This window comes from Notolabrus celidotus, chromosome 12, assembly GCF_009762535.1.
Source record: "Notolabrus celidotus isolate fNotCel1 chromosome 12, fNotCel1.pri, whole genome shotgun sequence".
Taxonomy (NCBI): domain Eukaryota; kingdom Metazoa; phylum Chordata; class Actinopteri; order Labriformes; family Labridae; genus Notolabrus; species Notolabrus celidotus.
In genome coordinates this window covers 34,330,267-34,352,633 of record NC_048283.1, presented here as the reverse complement: position 1 = coordinate 34,352,633, position 22,367 = coordinate 34,330,267, and the positions used below count along the sequence as shown (strand labels likewise).

General features: G+C 39.7%; 1 protein-coding gene across 2 annotated transcripts in view; it reads left to right on the top strand.

Moving 5' to 3' along the window:
* The window catches only part of LOC117822866 (zinc finger protein 236-like), a 132,464-nt gene that overhangs the window by 68,862 nt on the left and 41,235 nt on the right, over positions 1-22,367 (top strand). For both annotated transcript variants that reach the window (XR_004633266.1, XM_034697795.1), the window contains exons 16-22: positions 792-934; positions 3,094-3,197; positions 9,959-10,110; positions 12,308-12,484; positions 12,784-13,090; positions 16,012-16,115; positions 19,844-20,287. Coding sequence is in view for 1 of the 2 variants with exons in the window: in XM_034697795.1 (XP_034553686.1) it covers positions 792-934; positions 3,094-3,197; positions 9,959-10,110; positions 12,308-12,484; positions 12,784-13,090; positions 16,012-16,115; positions 19,844-20,287 (1,431 nt within the window). In the remaining variant the exon portion in view is untranslated. The remainder of the gene's footprint in view (positions 1-791; positions 935-3,093; positions 3,198-9,958; positions 10,111-12,307; positions 12,485-12,783; positions 13,091-16,011; positions 16,116-19,843; positions 20,288-22,367) is intronic.

The window sequence follows — 22,367 nt, the reverse complement described above, 5'->3', positions numbered from 1 at the left end:
CAGAAATAAAATAATGGCAAGACATATTAAAAAAATAAGTTAAAGCATCAAATTAACATTAAGAATATAGATAGTTAAAATAAATAAATTAAAAAGGGTAAGGATAAGAGTCTAAATAAAATTCAGGCTAAAATATCAATAAAACTGAGTAGATAAATTAAAATAAATGAATAAATATATAATAATAAAATGAACAGTTGAAATTAATAAAATAATAAAACAACATTAAAATCAATATAATAGTAAGAAGTAAGTAATACAATTGTTAAACCCTACATAAAAGCCAGACTGAATAAATAAGTTTTTATTTTACATTTTAAAGTCTCATCTCCAGCTCCTCTCAGATCCTCCAGGTTGCATGACCCATCCTTCTTTTGGATCAGCCTCAGCAGTCAACAGTATCAGCATGTGACAGTATTGTGCGATGAGTCCAGTCACTTTAAATGAATTGAACCATCCTAACTCTTGGTGGGCCAAGTTTCTGCCTGTTATTCTGCTGAGCTGCAGAAATATAAGACCTTCTTCTTTTTCCAAAAGCTCAAAGTTTTGAGTTTTACAGAGTGACAAAATTGACTAACTTATTAAATCAACTTCCCTTTTGCTGAGTTGTAGATTCAGTGTTGCTCCTAAGCTCTGCTTCATATTACAAACCTTCATTTGTGTTTAGCAAACATCTATCCAGTCATCCCTCAGTTAAAATGTTCAGCAGTACAGCCAGTAGAACTATCAGTCAATGCTGCCGATCAGTCATTCCAGACTGATTCATCCATGTTGGTTACTCTTCCCTTCAGGCTTTACCATCACTGAATCGAGCTACAACCAGTCACAGTTCTCCACCGTCCAGCAGCTGCAGGATTCCAGCACCCTGGAGTCTCAGGCCCTGTCATCCAGCTATCATCCTCCAAACCTGCTCCATGTTCCCAGTGCTGAGGTGGTGAGTTGTAGGCCTCCAGGCGTGCCCTGAGCCCTTCACTTCCTGTTGTTGTCAGTTTTATAAAGAATATACAGGGCTCGAGACTGCCACCGAAATGGTCGAATATGCAACCTTTTTTTCAGCGTGTGCAAGTTAGAATTTCATCTGGTCGCTGGTATAGTGTCCAGTTTTCTGTCTATTCGTTCTTACTGAGAAAAATAAGCATGTGAACGTGGTCAGAATCATACCGGTGGCGGAGAAAATAAGCGCTCATGGAGACCTGTCACTCAGCTGCAGCCCCCAGCTGAACGTCTCCGCTGTGAGCAACACCTTCAATCAGCTGATTCACATCGAAACATGCTTTAAACTTCAAACACCTCCCTGACAGCTGAACCAAACATGAGACCACATGATGTTTGTTCCACGTGATAGAAAATCCAAACAAAAAAATGTGTTGGAGTAAGTTCTAAACAATCAATTAATCCATACTTGATTAATTGTTGACATCCCTAGTCGGGAACAATGCATCACCCAAAATAGCTTAAAAAAAAGCGTTCCTTTATTTGAAAACATTTTTTATGTCTTCTTTTAAAATTATATAAAAGAAATGACCTGTTCTGTCAGCCACTGTTTGTTGCAGACAAACTTCATATTCACAGTAAAATATTTTGCAAATATCATAACTCGAGTCATTGTCAGTCTTTACCTCATACGAAACCATGGTATGCCAATTAAGACAACTATTCATCAGCATGCATGGTCATGCTGTACCCCCCCAAAAAAGGGTGCGACCAAATCATGTGCTGGTGCGACCGACTTACCTGTGGAAAAGTTAGTGGAGAGCCCTGATATATTCAGAGGGTGAATATTATTTTAGAAAGTACTGTGTATCACATTGATTTCAGTCGAGTGGGTTAATCATCATGTCTTCTCGGGCGTAGACAAAGCAGATCAAATCTTTAACACAAGCGGCTGTATACATTTCCATGAAGATGGTGTAAGAAAAGGGGAATGATAATGAAAGCACAGCACAGTGGCGTGCAGATATGCAGATACAGTTAATTTGATAATTGATGCAGCAATTTGCTTGATTAAAAGACCAGCGTAACCATTGATTATGTTTGACACCCCATAGATTGATTGGAGTATTTTTAAACTTTGGCAAGCTGGGCTAGTATTTGCACCCTGCTGTTAGCTGTTATGCTTAGCTAACCTCACTGCCTCTGGCTCTGTGCTTCTGATAACTGGCAAACATGAGGGGGAAACACATAAGTGCACAAGAGTTTGTCCAACCATTTATAAACCAAACATGAGACAGTAGACACTAAACAAGTTTTTCTAAATATATATTGTTCCAGTCAGGCTGAAACCTCATTTCTCCTTTAAAATACCTGTGTTTTACTGCTTTTAAGATCTTTTTAATGCTGTTCATTGGCTGAAATATGATAATGCCAACTGACAGGCACTCAGGATTACCAAAAACATACACTACTAGTCAAAAGTTTGGAAACACCTTCTAATTCAAGGGTTTGTATTTATTGTAATGATTGTAAACACTGTAGATATATAGTATACATAATACTGAAGACATCAAAACTATGAAAGAACATATATTATTGAATGAACCAAAAAGTGTTAAACAAAGCAGAATCTGTTTTATATTTTAGATTCTGTAAAGTAGCCCCCTTTTTCCTTCATGACAGCTTTGCACACTCTTGGTATTCTCTCAGTCTGCTTCATGAAGTGGTCTCCTGGAATGGTTTCTCTCAGTCTGCTTCATGAAGTGGTCTCCTGGTAGGTTTCTAATTAACATGAGTCTTGTCAAGAGTTCATTTGTAGAATGACTTGCCTTCTTAATGTGTTTGAGACCATCAGTTGTGTTGTTCAGAGGTAGGGTTAGTACACAATGGATAGCCCTATTTGACTACTGTTGTAATCCAGATTATGGCTAAACCAGATTATTTCATAGTTTTGATGTCTTCAGTATTAAACTACAATGTTAAACATAATTACAATAAATAAAAACCATTAAATGAGAAGGTGTGTCCAAACTTTTGACTGGTAGTGTTCATTTAAAATAATATCTAAATAATGAAATATGGAGATACAAGGTTTTTTCCTGAAAAAGCAGCTTTTTTTTTCTGTATACCTGTAATGATGTTATGTCTCCTCTTTTCTAGACTAATGGGCTCCTTGAGCAGAGCAGTCAGGGGGAGCTACAGCTGACCACTGAGGCGCAAGACTACCAGGAAGACAGTGAGGACAACAGCAAGAGAGCCTATAGGTAAACAATGCTGTGATGTTTCAGAAAGCACCCCACTATGTCATCTTTTGAACTCTAAAGCCCAAAGTCCACAGGATGCGTCGCGTTGCGTTATGGCTGTGCCGCGCACTGCGCCGCTCCGCCAGAGATACACTTCAAGTCTATTTTCAACGCTGCCCGGAGTCAATATGCACAGAAAAGAACGACCTGGACAGGTGGTCAGGCACGAGGATCACATGCAACATCCGGCAATCTCAAAATAAAACACAACATAAACAGACTCCTGATCCTATAGATCAGAAATACTCATCGATGATGGATGTAAGCTACAAACAGCCACATATCTGTGATCCAGGTCGACTACAACAGGACTTTAAGATGATCACTGTGTCAGAAGGTAAAAGGACAACAAAATAGAGCAGAATTATTCATATTAAACTCATCTAAACCTGCAAAAACTAAACTTTACAGTCATGCAGCGTACTCAGTGATGATTAAAGCACTAAGTAACAGAATACGATCCAAATGAGCAGAAATTCAACCACAGAAAGGCTCTGTGACCCGTTGTTTGTATGTAGTTCTCTCTATGCTGGACCCAGCTGATCCTGCCTGCTCTGAGCTGATGCTGTGCTCCCAACACGCGTCCTGTGGAGCAGGGCGCAAGCCCTCGGATGGAGCAAAGCCGTGTCTCAGCCGTAACGTAGCGCACACGCATCCTGTGGACTTCTAAAAGCTTCAGCTGTAGAGATCACAGCTGTCTATGCACACCCACTTATCTCAAAGTCCTGCTCTCATTCCTACAGATCCTTTCAATCTGTCAGAATAAATGGAGGATATTTGCAAAGTGTGATCACCAAGTGTTTTCACTAGCTCTCAATGGTTTCCAGGGTATTCATTAACTTTCTGAAAATTGCCTTGGCTGTGTGATTCAAGGTGTGCTGGAAAGTGAGTCGTTGCCTTCTCTACTGTTGTTCACACTCTAAAATCTTCCCTCACTTTTCACCAACCATCAAGCCTCCTCGTGACCTTTATGGGATTGAAAAGCACCGGTTTCGCCAAAGCAGTCAAAAAATAAACTGCCAAAAATTGGACCAGAAAGTTCTTTGCAACGTACCCTCAGAGTACTTTGGGAGCATTTTGTCAAACTTGATGTCATTCAGGTGCATCTTCTGTCTTTCATTTGACCATCAAAGCCTGATTGTGCCGCAGCTCTCAGATCCTGTGACTCCTGAAGATATAGCTGTTGATTTAAGTGTTTCAGGTCCAGGTTCTCCCAGTGCTGGATAGGAAGTTGTGCTAGTCTCTTTATTGTCTTTTCCCTTGGTTACCCATCTGACAAAATATATTTGGTCCCCAGCATCTGATTGTAACAACTGGGGATGTCCCAATCTCCCGAGTGTAATTGAGCATTCTGAGTTTGCATAATGAGAAAATAATAAATGGGACATGATTTAAAGGTGACATATCATGGAAAATGGACTTTTTAATGGTTCTCTAATGAAAAAAATCCATTCTGCCCCTGTTCTGATTTCTCCACCTTTCTGTAAATGTGTGCTGAAACCAGCCGTTTCAGATTTCAGTGTTTTTGTTACGTCAGAACAATATCCGGTCTGTCACGGAGTCAGAGCTCGGAGCTTGTTCAGCCCATAGACTGTATAAAATACAACTCAACCCCTCCTCCGTTTTTCATTCCCTGCACACATGTGTGCTAACAAGGAGCTTAGGAGGGAGGCATGCTAGTTGTAGGCTGTCTTAATAAACACAAAGGTCGGTTTTACTCCCCACGTCTGCAGATTTGAAGATCTAGTGGATGATTTTTATATTCCATGGAAAAGTGCTAGCGCTAGTTAGCATAGCCACATAGCTACATGTTGGTAGCTGTAGCTGTAGCTGTAGCTGTAGCTGTAGCTGTATACCTAGACATACGTCGACATACTGACAAATAAAACAACAAGAAACACTAAATCTGTGACCAATCCTTCAGAAAGGTCCCGCTGCCTTTCTGGTAGAGGTCGGTTTCACTCCCCACGTCTGCAGATTTGAAGATCTAGTGGATGATTTTTATTTATCATGGATAAGTGCTAGCGCTAGTTAGCATAGACACATAGCTACATGTTCGTAGCTGTGTACCAAGACACACGTCTACATACTGATAAATAAAACAACAAGAAACACTAAATCTATGACCAATCCTTCAGAAAGGTCCTGCTGCAGGCGCCTCTCCGTCAGGATCAAATTCTGGATCAGATTCAGAGGGTTGAAGTAACACGGGTCTGTGAGCAGCCGTGTATATTCAGCCAACATGTAAACATTAGATCAACGTGCTGGACAGCTGAGGGCACATCCACTTCCTGAGGGGGCGTGGTCAGAGAGAAAACAGAGTGTTCTGAGGAGGACTGAAGAAGAGGGTTCTTCAGGCAGACCAAAATCTGATTTCAAAGTGTTCTTTTGAGCATAAACTTTAAAGACATGTTTTGGGGACCTCTTAGACCAATATATATTGATGAAAAAAGCGTGATATGTCACCTTTAAATGTTATTGTAAATCATATATACATATTGCTGTTATTGTAGAACTCACATGTGCACCATCAGACACATTACAGAAAAAAGCATCTGCACTACACACTCTACGGTAACTCTTGAGGGACATATAGTTTCAAAAAGGCAAAAACATAAACCTAACACAGGACAGTCTGTTTCATTAGCATGAGCAACCTTGTGGCTAGCGGCAGCTGCTGTTCTCTACACCAGCATACCACTCCATAGCTAGTAGGGATGCAACCGGGCATGTTGATGTCACCGTCACTCCCAATATTTATGTCCTCCGTCTCACAGCCGGATGCTGCCGTTGTGAATCACGCACTGTCTCGTGAGAGTTGCGTTCAGAGCAGCCTCGGATTGAAGCATGCTGTAATGCATGCACACCAGTCTCGTGGGTCTCTTTCAGCAGAGCTTGTAAAATAGATTATGAGTCTTACAACAATGCTAACTGGATTAAGTTAAATGAAAGAAAAATACGAAACATTTTAGTAATTTTTTTGATTACTTATTTTATTTAAAGGAAGAAAAACAGTGTGTAGCTCAACTCTCTTCTCTCTTGTGCAACTATTATCCAGGCCAGGGGTGTCAAACATGCGGCCCGCGGGCCAAAACCGTCCCGCCAGAGGTTCCAATCCGGCCCGCGGAATAACTTTGCAAAATAAAAGGGTTACAAAGAAGACATTAAGACTGCAATTTTTCAATAAAAGTAACTGCGATTTCAGATTTGTCCTCTAGGGGTCGCATTAAATTATATTGTTGACGGAGCGCACCTGAAAGGCGCTTTTCTTCCTGGGACTTTTTTCTTAAAGTGAGGAAATAGATTAGGCTACTTGCTGTTTGCATAATCCGGTTGAGATTCATAAAGACTTTTTAGAGCACTATAAGATGATCCACTAAATAGTCAACTTTACCTTCTTCATTATTATAATCTATCTTTTCTTTTGCAGTAAACATTACATTCTGTGTCAGGTGAATGGGTAACCTGTGTGTTTGGTGTGTTTGCAGCAGGTTTCAGGGCTTAAAGATTAAAATATTCGGCCCAATATGAGACTCATCATGGCAGAAAATACAAGAGTTTTTGTAGAAAGATAAATCATTAAATGTGAACATTTTCAGAATGTACTTGTACTTTTTTGCACTAAAACAAAGGGAAAATTTAGAGTTGTCATTATTTATAGGTTGTTATGTTGTGATTTTACTGGTCCGACCCACTTTAGATCAACTTGGGCTGTATGTGGCCCCTGAACTGAAATGAGTTTGACACCCCTGATCTAGGCAAACACAAATATCGGATCAGGTCTTGATATCGGCAAATACTCAATATTAAAAAAACAGATCGGGATCAGGGGGCAAAAAAGCTGATCAGGACATCCCTAGTAAAAATATGTCTTAAAGGTGTAATCAGCTGGAGTAAGTTGTTATTGCTCAAGCTGTAATTGATTGTTTGAGAGGATCAAATCCACTGCACCAGTTCTTAAAGAAATGTGCTGCTTTCTTATTGTTTACTCCCTTCAATCTCAGCTTCCTGAGTCACACCATGGGACTGAATAGTTGCATCCATGTTGTTGGTTTGCAGACTTGAAGTTCTCCATCATTTCAGTGTTTTAATTGTGTTTATGTGCTCTATAATATCCACACAAACCTTTCCTGAGGCATAAAGCAGATTAAGGATTGATGCCACATCATAAAACCAGGAGCCTGGGGAAATAAAAGGCAAAGTGTAAAGCGTCTTTCATTTTCAACATTTGATTGGATGCAGCAAGAGACATTCACCAGAGATACATCCATGCCTTGCCAGACATCTCCTGAATGAGCGGTATTCACGTCTCCCTCTGTGATTCAGTCGTGTCAAAAAACACACGAGGCAAATGTTTTATGGAGGGGAGAAAACGGTGTGAACCAAAAGAAAACTTAGTCACACCCACGTCTCTGTGAATTTATTTTCAGTCATCCATCACTAAGTTAATGTCCTGTGCATCATTCTCAGTTGGACACCCTTTCTCTGCAAACCAGGATGTGCCTCATTGACTCAGGACTCGTGTAGAGAAATAGAACAAACTATTTTTATCAATCTGTGCTTCTACCATGGACATCAGCTTAGTGTGTATGCAGCTCTGATGAGGACTGATGGAAAACACAGGAGGGTTGATGTTGATGGTAGTTTTAAAAAAAACTTGAATCAGAACTTAAAAACAAAAACAAGTTCAGACGATGGAGATCAACTTAGATTTCTCACTGATTAAGATGAATAAATATGCTCAATTTGACTTCAGTCAAAGAGGGAAATAAGACAGTCCTGTGTGCCAAACATTTAGCCTCTAAAGCCTCTAGAAATGTAAATGGAAAATTTGAAATCCAGGTGTCAGGCGGACCCGTTTGGCTTAGTTAGTGAACCAGTCCTGGGTAAATGACCTGAGCATCTGCAGGACTGCTTTAGCCAACTGCAGCCCGAAGTTTCCTGAAATCCACTGCAGTTAGGGAAATAGAAGAATGACAACAAGCTGTCATCTTCAGCGGTGGATGTGCAGACAGGGACACACGAGGACAGCGGTGCAAAGAGCAGAGAGACAGCTATACAGACAGATTATAGACAGTACGTGATTAACAAACAAGCTAATAGCTAAGACAACACTGAGGGGAGCAGGCTGAGACATCAGGAGACGGTCTGAGCAGGAGCGGAGTAGTTTTATTGAACATGTGTGCACGTGACTCAGTGTTTCATTTCTGATTGGTTGGATATTTATGTTGTAATAAATATCCAAGTTAACCCCGCCTTCTTTACCCTAGCGTCAGAACGTTAGCAAAAACTTGACTGATAATATTTCAAAAATGGATTCAACTTCAGTTCTAATATTTTAAATATATAACAGTATTTACACTGCCTGTCAAAAGATTGGACACACCTTCTCATTTAATGGTTTATTCATCTTAATGATTGTAAACACTGTAGATTAATACCAAATACATCAAAACTATGAAAGAACATATATGGAATTATTGAATGAACCAAAAAGTGTTAAACAAAGCAGAATCTGTTTTAGATTTTAGATTCTGTAAAGTAGCCCCCTTTTTCCTTCATGACAGCTTTGCACACTCTTGGTATTCTCTCAGTCTGCTTCATGAAGTGGTCTCCTGGAATGGTTTCTAATGAACATGAGCCTTGTCAAGAGTTCATTTGTAGAATGACTTGCCTTCTTAATGTGTTTGAGACCATCAGTTGTGTTGTTCAGAGGTAGGGTTAGTACACAATGGATAGCCCTATTTGACGACTGTTGTAATCCAGATTATGGCTAAACCAGATTATTTCATAGTTTAGATGTCTTCACTATTAAACTACAATGTTGGAAATACTTAAAATAAATAAAAACCATTGAATGAGAATGTGTCCAAACTTTTGACTGGTAGTGTTCATGTGACTATAAATCTCAAAGTTAGAAAGTTTTTGTTGATTTGGGTTACCAGAGGCTTAGTAAAATCATTAACATACCATTCCCATAGTGTTCCTCTTCTTAACTCATTTCAAATATGAAGCTACCCTGTCCAACCTTTTTGCAAAATCGATCTTGTGATGTCTTCAAAATGTTTCATCACACAGGATAATTAAGATCTACCCATACCTGCCCATGCAGCACAAAACAAACAAACAAAACAATGAGAAACAAAACCTTTTATTTCATCAGCCAGCTGCTGTGGGGATTACAGACACTTGGCTGTCAACAAAAGGCTCACCAAATCTGTCGAGTGGTGCCCAGGAAGTGACACTAAGACACACCTCATGGGTTTTGGAGGGATTTATGATGAGTCGTGTGCCGAGTTGTTCTGTGTTCTTTGGTGATGTGCTGTCAAAGAGGGAGACGGGTGGTTTCTGTTGTTTGTATTGTAAACTGGAGTCTTTCCTCTTGGTTTGTGAGGTCCTACATAAGCACGGTCTATGTTCCAAAGTATACTTTTATGTTTCTTCATTATTATTCTATGAGAAACTCTAGTATTTGTTAAACACAGATATATCCTTGCAGTGCTGCTATAACCCCCACAGAAAGGTCTGCTGAACAGATACAGACCGAGACATAATGAAAAAACTACAATGCTGAGTATCTGCACAAAATGTTGCCTAGTTAAAATTCTGGGAGCATTCACTCCTCACGGCACTCAATCCCTTTAAAAAAGGAACCATGCCCACCATCCGACCCACTGCAAACACTCACAGTGATAAGACGTTTTTTTTCTTACCCTCCTCAGGTGTAGTTGGTGTAACAAAGGCTTCAAAAAGTCAAGCCATCTGAAGCAGCACGTGCGCTCACACACAGGGGAGAAACCTTTCAGATGTCATCTCTGTGGACGAGCCTTTGTATCGGCCGGAGTGCTCAAGTCACATCTCAACACACACACAGGTGAGCTCAGTTTTTGTCAGCAAAGAAGTCCTTTCAGTTAATTGATAATACCATTGCTTACCTCAACTAACCTGTTCTGTAGGCAGATATTTGAACAATTCTGATCCCAAAGTGGATAAAAACTTAGGCTCTGAGTTTAAATTCTAAAACCGTAATCATAATTTTAAGATATATTGAAGAGGAACTGGAACTAAATGTTGTTCATGTTGTGTTTGGGGTAGTGGTTATGTGGTAAGCCCCATGCACAGAAGCTATGGTCTATGTAAAAATATTGATAGAGCTTAATATAGACAATGTGTGGTACCAGTGCATCCCAAAACTATTCATACTGCTACACTTTTCTACATTTCTTTTATGTTACAGCCTTATTCCAAAATTGATTACATTATTTTTTTCCTCAAAATTCTGCACACAACACCCCATGATGACAAAGTGAAAAATGTTTTGTTGAAATTTTTGCAAATGTATTAAAAATAAAACACTCAAATATTGCATGTACATAAGTATACTTTCCAGATACACTGTATATATTTGTTTACATAAAAGTAAATCAATTATCCTGCCCCTTACTTTCAGGTAATACAAACATCCTTTAAATCACAGTGTGTCTGCTGTTTCAGACTGTAAAATTCACCTTTAAACAGATGACACAATTTTGTATTGTACTGCTGCTAATTAAGGATGTAAGGATATATATCGCAAGATGTTAAGAAATCGATATAAATAAGGGTGGATTAAAATCGATTCAACAACATTTGTACCTGGATATTATTTTTAAACAGTAGGAGGCGCTATCTGTATTATACTCTGCTTGTTCAACATCATGAAGTCTCTTGCTGCTCCCTCGTCACTCTCTGAGTGGAGGTGTTTTAAGTTTAAAGCATGTTTCAGAATCAGCTGACTGAAGGTGTTGCTCACAGCGGAGACGCTCAGCTGGGGGCTGCAGCTGAGTGACAGGTCTCCATGAGCGCTTTTTATCTCCGCCGCCAGACTGATTCTGACCCAGTTGCGCTCCCGGCTGACACCTGACCACGTTTAAATGTTTATTTTTGTCACTAAAAAGGTGAAAACTGGACACTGTGAGTCTGAAATCTGATCCTGTTCAGTTGTCCTGTTGCAGTAAATCCACATGTTGTAGTCTGAGTGTTCACTCTATGACATTCTAAGATATGGTGCAGTTAATTTTTTTTTCTCTTATATTTCTTTGTAATCAAAGTAATCCTTTTTCATTTTTAAGGTGTGTTGTAAGTCAAATAAAACCACTGCACACTTTTTTTTTCTGCAACTTGCAAAAAAACTAAAATCAGCGTTCAAAAATACCTTGTTGGAAAATTTCAGAAAAATTATAGAGAAATGGAAAGTGAACAATTCCCAAATGAAAGTATTAAATATTAAAACAAATAAGGTCAATCTCTTTAAATTAGGGATGTAAATTTCAAGTATTTTCTGTGATCGATCTTTGGAAAAATTAACAATCAATCATCGTTTAATCATTAAAAAAACCTGAATGTTTTCCATGTCAAAAATAATGACAAATGTGTTTTTTCACCTGAATCAAATGTTCCTTCATGACACAGTGTATATTACTGACAGTATTAAACAGCTAAAGATCATATTGAGGTGTTCAACATGTTAGCACGCTGAATATCAACATGAGGAGCAGGCTTATAAATAATCTCTGTGGACGCATGGTCATAGAGTGAAGACTCAGACTACAACATGTGGATTTACTGCAACAGGACAACTGGACAGAGTCAGATTTCAGACTCAGTGTCCAGTTTTCTCCTTCTTATTGAGAAAAATAAGCATTTAAACGCAGCCATGTGTCAGCCGGGAGCGCAACCAGGTCAGAATCAGTCCGGCGGTGGAGAAGCGAGTGACGAGAGAGCAGCTCAAGAGACTTCATGATGTTGAACAAGTGGAGTATAATGAAGATAGCGCCTTCTACTGTTAAAAAATAATTTCCACACACACATTTTGTTAAATCAGTTTTAATCCACCCTTATTTGTATTAATGTTTTACCGTCTTGCGATATATCCTTAAGTCCCTCATGGTGATGTCGTCTTCACTGCATATTCTGTTGGTCCTGTACTTTTGAGTGTCTGACTAGTTGATTTGACTCTCTTAAGAGCTCCTAAAAACTGTATAACCTGCAGACTCAACGTGAAACCTGACTCTCCCCACTCCCTTTAACAGGAATGAAGCCCTATAAGTGCAGTGTTTGTGATGCCTCATTCACCACCAACGGCAGCCTGAACCGCCACATGATCATTCATATCAAGTCTTACAAATGCTCCATCTGTGACGAGACTTTCAGGACCAATCTGCTGTGTAAACGGCACATGAGCAAGGTGCATGCTGTGGAGGAACAAAGTAAGAACGCCTACAACACTCTGAAGTTTTATTGCGTTTTGCTTTTTAGAAACAGGGTCATTTAATCTCCATTTCCTCTCCACAGTCAGGGGGGAAGTTTGAGAAGTTATTTGTCATTTCTGAAAATGAAAAAGGGACACAGTAACTTTAGATGTGCTAAAAAGATTTCCTGCTGTGTAGAAAAGTACATATTTTAACTCAAGGTGAAAATGTTCCCATTTAAACTCATCTCCCAGTTTGAGCTGTCTGAAATGAAGGTAGCCCAAACAAACATTCTAAATTCAAAACCACTCCCCCAGTTGTAGGTATGGAGACTCAAGACATGGATGAGAATGATGAAGATGAAGAGGAAGACGGGAAGCAAAAGGGATCTAAGAGGAGAGGTTTGGAGATCATCACTTTCACCGAGGAGCAGGCAGCCGAGCTGGCAAAAGATCCCGGCGAGGAGGCCTCGGTGTCCGAGCGGATCCTGGCTCAGTCGGCAGCTGAGAGGGATCGAATCAGTGAGATCAAAGACAAAGCAGTGGAGCTGGAGACGGAACCAAAGTTTGCCAACTGCTGCAACTACTGCCCCAAGAGCTTCAAGAAGCCCAGTGACCTCGTCAGGTACACACACTGAAAGCTTCCCACAGTGTGATCGCACTGAACACACTTCATACCTCATTATCACTGGTTCATGATCCATGAAGAGTATAGTCTTGTATGCTGCGGTCTTATTAGCATCAAAGTGTCTGTTCTGTGTATAGGTTATGATAACTGTGCTATAGCCACCTTTAGAACAGAGTGAAAAGAGGTCCTTTATGTGCAAATTCACATCTAAACAAGCTGTGGGAGCCTCTTCAAGCTTTCAAAACACTCCTGACTTTTCAACAAACCATTTCAACACTTGTATCTCACTGGACTCAGTCCTTGAGAAAATTAGCAAGCATAGATTATTATAGTTAAATGTGTTGACGGAATGCAGCAAGCCCTTCTCACAACAGAGCACTTTTTAATGAAAAAATGTATTCAAGTGTTGCTTCACGATACAAGACGGGTGAGAGACATGACAATACCATACACAATATCCAAAACAAAGTGAAAGACAAGACAACAAGTAAGCATTTCAGAGAGTAATGTGTGTGTGTGTGTGTGTGTGTGTGTGTGTGTGTGTGTGTGTGTGTGTGTGTGTGTGTGTGTGTGTGTGTGTGTGTGTGTGTGTGTGTGTGTGTGTGTGTGTGTGTGTGTGTGTGTCTCTTTGGGTTTTTAATTGTATCAAATAGGACAGTAGTTTTAGATAAACTGGGTGGGAGAAGGTAGTGAAAACAACAATGAGGGAGGGGCTAAATTATTAAAGATACCAAACATTAAATAATTATAATAATAGATAAATACATAAAAAGAAAGAAAATTTGAAAAAGTAGAAAAAAACCAGATACATAAATCTTACTTCCATTATTAATAATAAAGACAAAAACCATCAGGAATTATTATAACCATCACATACAAATATAAAATAATAATAATAATAATAATAAAATAATAATAATAACAATAATAATAGTAATAATAATAATAAGAAGAAGAAGAAGAAGAAGAAGAAATAATAATAAAATGATAAAATAATAATAGTAATGTTAATAATAATAATAATAATAATAATAGTAATAATGATAATAATAATAAAATAATAAAATAATAATAGTAATGATAATAATAATAATAATAATAGTAATAATAATAATAATAATAAAATAATAAAATAATAATAGTAATGATAATAATAATAATAATAATAATAGTAATAATAATAATAATAATAAAATAATAAAATAATAATAGTAATGATAATAATAAGAGTAATAATAGTAATTATTTCGATTTAATAAAAATTTAAAATAAATAAATAAACAAACAAAAAAATAAAAATATAACTTAATACTAAATGATTATAGTAATGATAAAATAACAGTAATAATATCAATAGTACTAATCATAATTCTTAGTATCATTGGTCCTCCGGCGTAGGCTACACCGCCAATTCAACGTAGAAGTATAAATCAGGCATAAATTCTTGGAATCTCGGTAGTCACCCGAGTTACATTTTACTTTAAGACTGCTGAAGGGTTGACCGTGGCTGCATGGCAAAGCGCCCCTTGGCAAGATACTGAACCACTAATTGCTCCTGACAGTCAGGTAATCAGTGTGTGAGCGTGTGCGTGAGTGTGAATTAATTAATTCTCTTTGGTTGTTTCTATTTAGAAAATAGCGGTAAAAGTGTGAAATCAGCATCTCTTATTAAAAGGGTATAATAGTGTTGGAAGTGAAACATGGAAGCTTGTTATTAGATCTGTAAAGTCACAAAAACTCTTCCACTTTTCAACTTTTTTTATTGAAGTTTTGACTTTTCTTCTACAAGATATCTGTTACTCACACCCATTCAGCCACATGCATTATCTCAGTTTTTATATTTAGAATCCAGCTCTGACTGCATCTTCTTTCAAGCTCATGTTACTACAGTATTCAGAGTGAACAGTCATAAAGGTGTAATAACTAATACATATTCAGAAGGCTGTATATTGAGCCTTCTTTTTCTATTATTTAAAACTCAAAAACTTAAGTGAACTCATGAGCTGTCTCTTTGACCTGTGTGAATCTATCATATGGGATCTCAAGCATTCAGCCGTGCAGCTCCCCATCACTGGAACCCTCTACCACAAACTTTCTGTAACTTGATCTCTCTTCTCAGTTTCAAATCCCGCCTAAAAACCAAACAACCTCCGGCCGCAAGAATTGAAGGTTTAAAAACTGCAGTTCATTGAGTGTCCGCTTGAGGCTGGCTCCGGAAGTACCGGAAACCACATACACACCAATTCAAAGAAGACGATCTCTACAGCAGAAATAAACATGTTTACAGTCTGGTTCAAAAAACAAGTGTAGTCTGGATGGCTCCTTTCTTCATTGGCACACACTGTACGGGGGGTGAATTTTTTCAGAACACAGCAATTTCAAAGATATTAAGATTACAAGTCTTCCATTATGAGAGGCACCGCTGACTTGATTGACATGCAGGGACACTGTAGCTGTTGGCGAGGAGGCTCAAAGTCCGCCTCTTTACCGCATCAGAAGTTAGGTTAAGTTCAACATTTCCAATATGGCTGCCACCGCCGATTGGCTTCAAAACAGTGCTTCAGAAACAGATGGGTGACGTCACGGAGACTACGTCCATTATTTATACAGTCTTTGGTAAAAACCCACCTTTTTTAGAACTGCATATTCATTGTAAACACTTCACATGTGCCTTTTATTGCATTTTATTATTGCATCCATTGTGCTCCTCTTTATATTGTATATTTTATATTTATTGTTTTGTTTTATCACAAACTGTCTTCTCTTATATTGAGTCTGTTTTATTGTTGTTGCATTTGTAAGGTGACCTTGAGTGTCTTGAAAGGTGCCCATAAATAAAATGTATTATTTAATATTATTATTACATGCACTTGTGCTGATTAAAAATGTGCCCTTTGTCGCTCTGTTTCCATTTTCAGACACATCCGGATCCACACAGGAGAAAGACCGTACAAGTGTGATGAATGTGGGAAGAGCTTCACGGTGAAATCTACTCTTGACTGCCATGTGAAGACACATACAGGTTAGAGTTCAAGCTCTAGAGTCAGGGCATAGAATTAACTTTTACATCATCTGCCATCGGCTAGTGACCTCCAAAAATGTATGGGCCAAAAATATATTTCACCAGCCAAATAAAAAAAATTCATCCCTTATTTGATTTAAAGGTGACATATCATGCAAAATGGACTTTTTAATGGTTCTCTACCTGAAATATGTTTCCCTGGCATGTCTACAAACCCCCCGAGAATGAAAAAAATCCATTCTGCCCCTGTTCTGATTTCTCCACCTTTCTGTAAATGTGTGTGAAACCAGCCGTTTCAGACTTCAGTGTTTTTGTTACGTAACAACAATATCCGGTCTGTCAGGGAGTCAGAGCTCGGAGCTTGTTCAGCCCATAGACTGTATAAAATAATACTGAATCCCTCCTCTGTTTTTCATTACCTGCACAAATGTGTGCTAACAAGGAGCTTAGGAGGGAGGCATGCTAGTTGTAAGCTGTCTTAATAAACACAAAGGTCGGTTTTACTCCCCACGTCTGCAGATTTGAAGATCTAGTGGATGATTTTTATTTATCATGGATAAGTGCTAGCGCTAGTTAGCATAGCCACATAGCTACATGTCGTAGCTGTAGCTGTGTACCAAGACGCACGTCTACATACTGACAAATAAAACAACAAGAAACACAAAATCTGTGACCAATCCTTCAGAAAAGGTCCCGCTGCCTTTCTGGCAGAGGTCGGTTTTACTCCCCACGTCTGCAGATTTGAAGATCTATTGGATGATTTTTATTTGTCATGGAAAAGTGCTAGCGCTAATTAGCATAGCCACATAGCTACATATTCATGGCTGTAGCTGTAGCTGTGTACCAAGACACACGTCGACATACTGACAAATAAAACAACAAGAAACACTAAATCTGTGACCAATCCTTCAGAAAGGTCCTGCTGCCTTTCTGGCAGAGGTCGGTTTTACTCCCCATGTCTGCAGATTTGAAGATCTAGTGGATGATTTTTATTTATCATGGATAAGTGCTAGCGCTAGTTAGCATAGCCACATAGCTACATGTTCGTAGCTGTGTACCAAGACACACGTCGACATACTGATAAATAAAACAACAAGAAACACTAAATCTGTGACCAATCCTTCAGAAAGGTCCTGCTACAGGCGCCTCTCAGTCAGGATCAGATTCTGGATCAGATTCAGAGGGTTGAAGTAACGTGATCTCTGGGCAGCCGTGTATATTCAGCCAACATGTAAACATTAGATCAACGTGCTGGACAGCCGAGGCCACATCCACTTCCTGAGGGGGCGTGGTCAGAGAGAAAACAGAGTGTTCTGAGGAGGACTGAAGAAGAGGGTTTTTCAGGCAGACCAAAATCTGATTTCAAAGTGTTTTTTTGAGCACAAACTTTAAAGACATGTTTTGGGGACCTCTTAGACCAATATATATTGATGAAAAAAGCGTGATATGTCACCTTTAAAATAATTACCATACGTTTTAATTATGAAAATCCAACTTAAGCATCACTTAAAGAATACAATTATGTACAGATAAAATTAGATTATTGCTATTTTATTACATTTTACTTCATTTCAAGGTGACTGCTGCGTCATCATGTATTAGAAATATTCAGAAGTGCAACCTTTTACATTGACTGAGATAGCCAAATGTCTGTCTCACATCTCTTGTAAGTCAGCCAGGGCCGAGGTCGGCCAAGCTCTTCCCGCCGCGCTTCATCAAGCAAAGGGAATGAATAGAACTCCAGTAGCTGACGTCACGCCGTTCCAGACGTACCAAATCCCAACACAAGTACAGCGCTCCGCGAGGGTCAAAATAGCCTGACAGTGGGCAGAAATCTGCGAAAGTATAAAAACAAAACCTCACATGCAATACAACATTTTTCATCGGCCACTGGCGGGTGTGTGTTTTTGTTTTACATGCCAAACTCATTTTTTACCTGCCATTGGTGCTTGGCTGATGTTAATTTTACGCCTTGTCTAGAGTCCAATTTTTATTGAGGTTAATGAGGTCACCACTTAATCACAGTGTTCCTGCCACTGGTTGAAGTATACGTGGAACAATGTGCTGCTCGGAAATTGTCTTTTTCAAACACAAGAGTACAAAACAGGATCTCTCATGAACCTTCATTTCTTGTAATATTATATTGGGTAAAGTTAAGCACCCTGGGGAATCTGCGTCTCTGCCTTCTTGTAGGAGAAGAAGATCAATACCACTCTGATGTCCTTAATGCTCATATAAAGCAGAAGCAGCATGTCCTGCTCGAAATCCACTCAGCAGCGTCTCTAAAGCTCACTGCTGAACTCATTACATCTGGTCTGTGAGGAAAATCAGGACATGAAGGAAAACGTAGAGTTGTTGTTCTGTGTGGGTCGTTTGTGAGGAAGTGACACACCCAGACACAGATCCACTCTAAACACCTCACTGTAACTTCTATTCTACTAATCATATATTCAAGTTCTTATTATTAATATTAAACTAGTAAGATTTAGATGAAAATGGGCTTTTCGAGTGGTTTTACTGAGCTAAGGGAGGCTAATGATAGCTTTATGTTTAGCATACAACCATGAAACATTTAGCGTACTCTTCACGAGTGTTGTAGTACTCAAGACCGGTCTTGGTCTCGATACCGCTCATTTAAGTTCTCGGTCTCATCTCAGAATCGAAAGCATACTTACTCGGTCTTGTCTCTGTCTCCAACTGGGTGGACTCCATACCTTATATCAAGACCGGTCGAGACCAGCACTGATGAACTCTGTGTCCCTGTCATTACTGTGATAAGAGAGAACCCCCCTTTCTCAATTCATTCATGCTTTCCTCACCTATTACGACCGCGACTTTCGCAGTGCTACAGTGAGTGACACGCCCCCTGCACTCAGGCGTTAATGGAGACAGACGACAGGAGGAGAGACTGTGTGCCCGTGACCAGAGATGTCTGCTAAGTTGTTTGATTAAGCAATTAAGCAATAGACATACAATAACAAACTCCGGAGGGACACTGAGAGAAGGGCACAGCTAAATACCTGCCACAGGATTAACACAGTCAACACCTATAACCCATCAGATAAAAACACTACAAATATTAGAAAATAGAAAATGCACAAAACTAATGAGGAAATAAAAGGCTTGACAAAATAATCCTGCTCAGCTACAACCTCCTTCCTCTCCTGAGATCACAGGAAACAGAAAACAGTTTTAACTCTAATCTAACGGGAAAGTTAAACTAACGACGACCAAAACAAAACTTAACGAGTCAGAACTCTCACAGGGCGTCAAAAGAAAGACAACGAAGACAAAACCAAACCATGTTTGTTGCTGTTAATTGTATTTAAAACAAACTTGAATAAAATAAACAGAAGTCTTTTATTTTGTTAACTCTCATCATGATTTTTCATTGATATATGTGGTCTTAGTTTTGTCTTGTCCCCGCCCTGCCTTGGTCTTGGTCTTGACTCGGTCTCTATCCCTAAATATCTTGGTCTCGTCTTGGTCTCGGTTAATGTGGCCTTGACTACAACACTACTCTTCACTAACTCTGAATAAACAGCGTTTTGTAATGCTTCCTGTACTCAAGTACAGAGGAAGGATAAGATCTGATTAGAGATGCTTTGAGCCTGTCCTTGTAATTTCAACACTGTTAGATATTACAAACAGATGATCATATCAGGAGTTCAGTCTTCTATTTCTAAATGAAGTCATCAACACAGCTAACACTCCTCTTCTCCTTGCAGGGCAGAAACTGTTCATCTGTCACATGTGTGCCACCTCCTTCTCCACGAAAGGCAGCTTAAAGGTGCACATGCGCCTCCACACTGGCTCCAAGCCCTTCAAATGTCCCTTTTGTGAACTCCGCTTCAGGACCTCAGGCCACCGCAAAACCCACATCCAGTGCCACCTCCGACCGAGCAGCGACAGAAACAAATCCAAGCGCTCCGGCTCGTCTGCCGGTCAGGCCGGTCAGGGGCAGGATTCAGGGGCTGGGCATGGTGCTGGACAGGGTCAGGGCCAGCAACAGGCAGCTTCAGATGCTCTTCAGCCTGTGGGACTGTTACACACATCCAACTCTGACCCTAACATTTACCTCCCAGCCAGCCAAGTCCTGACGGGCCAGTTTGATCAGAATCTGCTGCAGCCGGGGCTTGTGGGACAGGCCATCCTGCCGGCCTCCATGTCAGGTATGGATTCACCCTCAAAAATACACACCTACTGGAAACAATTCATCTTAGTACTTAGTATCTTGTACTGTTATATGACCTCTATGCCCTCAAAGGTCACTGTAAAGGTGCATTTCGACCAAGAGTTCCAGGTCTTTTAGCCCCCAGAACTACTTTACCCTGAACTAAAAGGTTCCTGTGCCTCCATTGTTGTCTGCGTTTCAACCGTGAGCTGAAGTCCCAGGTAGATTGTGCAAATCAGGCCAGTGACGTATGGAGAAAAAAAAAGTAAATGCACTACACCACCAGACCAGTGGAGGGCAGTAAAACAAAGAGGAATGCCATCCATCACAGATGACACCATAGAAGCAGACAGACAGGCAGGTATCATTATGAGCAACACAACAGTTAGCCTGTTAGCATGAAGAGACTCAGCTGGTGCTGTTTTAGATGGTGCTATATTTCATCACAGATGGATTCACTGAATCAACACGTGAGAGGAGATAAGCGCGAGTAGCAAAGACGTTTCAACACGGCTTTAAAATCCCTTTGAACTCTAAAAGCCGTGGTAGAGATCTTATGTTGACATTTCTGTCCTCATTCAGCCCCCCTTTAAACCCCTTTAAACATAAAGGAGGCTTTTTAAGGAATTAAGATTTTAACATTGTTGCTATTCTCACGATCACTTGTAGTTAAAGTTTCTCTGTAGCGATCAGCGACTTAGAGATGCACCAGATTGCAGGACAGGATATTGCATCACTTTGCCCTATCAGGGATGGTTGAGGTCCAGTAGCTCCACACATCTGTGCCTGATAAATGTCATTATTTCCAGACTGTGGAGACCAGACTGAGACTGTCACTAACACTTATGCCACAGTGTTTACAGATTTAGACTGTAATTAATGTTTGTAATTCAACGACAGCAGACACGGGGGTGGTGGAACTCCTTTCTGTGAAGTGATTTGATATGATGTGCAGGATCAGGATTGTCCCTGGTGTCACCTTATTGCTATTGTTGTGGGGTTTTGACAATCAGAATTGAGCATCTAACACAGCCCGGTTATAAAAAGTATTATCATCCTGAAAGTATTCTCCTTTGAGAAGCGTCTCTTCAACCATCTGGGAATTTCTTTCTTGCTGTACTCTCAAAGCCAAAGCTCGGTTTAAGCTTTACAAATGGAAAAAGATCTTTTAAAGGCTGATCTGTAAGAGCAGGAAAAAGGAGCACACTCTTTATAAGAAAGAAATAAAGTTAAAATAACCATTCAAAATATACACTCAGGATTAATCAGGGTCTTATAGTGAAATGGGTTTTATCCAGCAAAGTTATGACATCGCAATCAATATGAGAACTACCAAGGTGGAGCAGTAGACTGGAGCGTTTGGAGAACATTAGCATATTACTCTGAGTGGTGCTGAGCAGCATACTAAGAGAACAGTCAGTGAAATGTTGGAGTGATTTGTAATTCATGGTGATCATTTGAGGATGAAATGACCCATCAAACTTAAACAAAGGCTCTCAATTGTATTATCTCAAGGAGTTGCTGAACTGGGCTCTACAACACTACGCAGCTTGCTTTCGGCTATTACTCTGATGCCAGTGTCGGGGGTGGAGGGGTGATTAATGCAGGAAGGTTTATGGGTGTTACAGAAACAATGCAGGGCTCAGAGTCTGCAGCGTCAGTCTGTCAGCTGGTAATCAGCTGGCAGCATCCAAGCCGGTGACCAGAATCAGAAATACTCCCGGGGAGGGAAATTGAGTCATTACAGTTGCTCTGTACACAATAAGTTATACAAATACAATAATAAGCTATGTATAAGATAAATACATGGTTGAAGTCCCTGGAGATCAGGAAGAGGGCACTCTGGTGGTCTGTCTGGAGTCTGGCTATGGCAGCGTTGAGAACGTTGGACGCCGTAGTCGGTGGTGTATGTGAAGGAAGTTTGAGGCTCACATTGACAGAAGTTTGGGCTTGTACTCTGTCTAATCTCCGTCAAACAGGTGAATAAAAATGTCTACTTTACTGGGTTATGCATGCTCAGTAAAGACTAAATAAGGTTGTAACAGAGCCACTGCGTTTGTTGTGTCATGCACATTTAT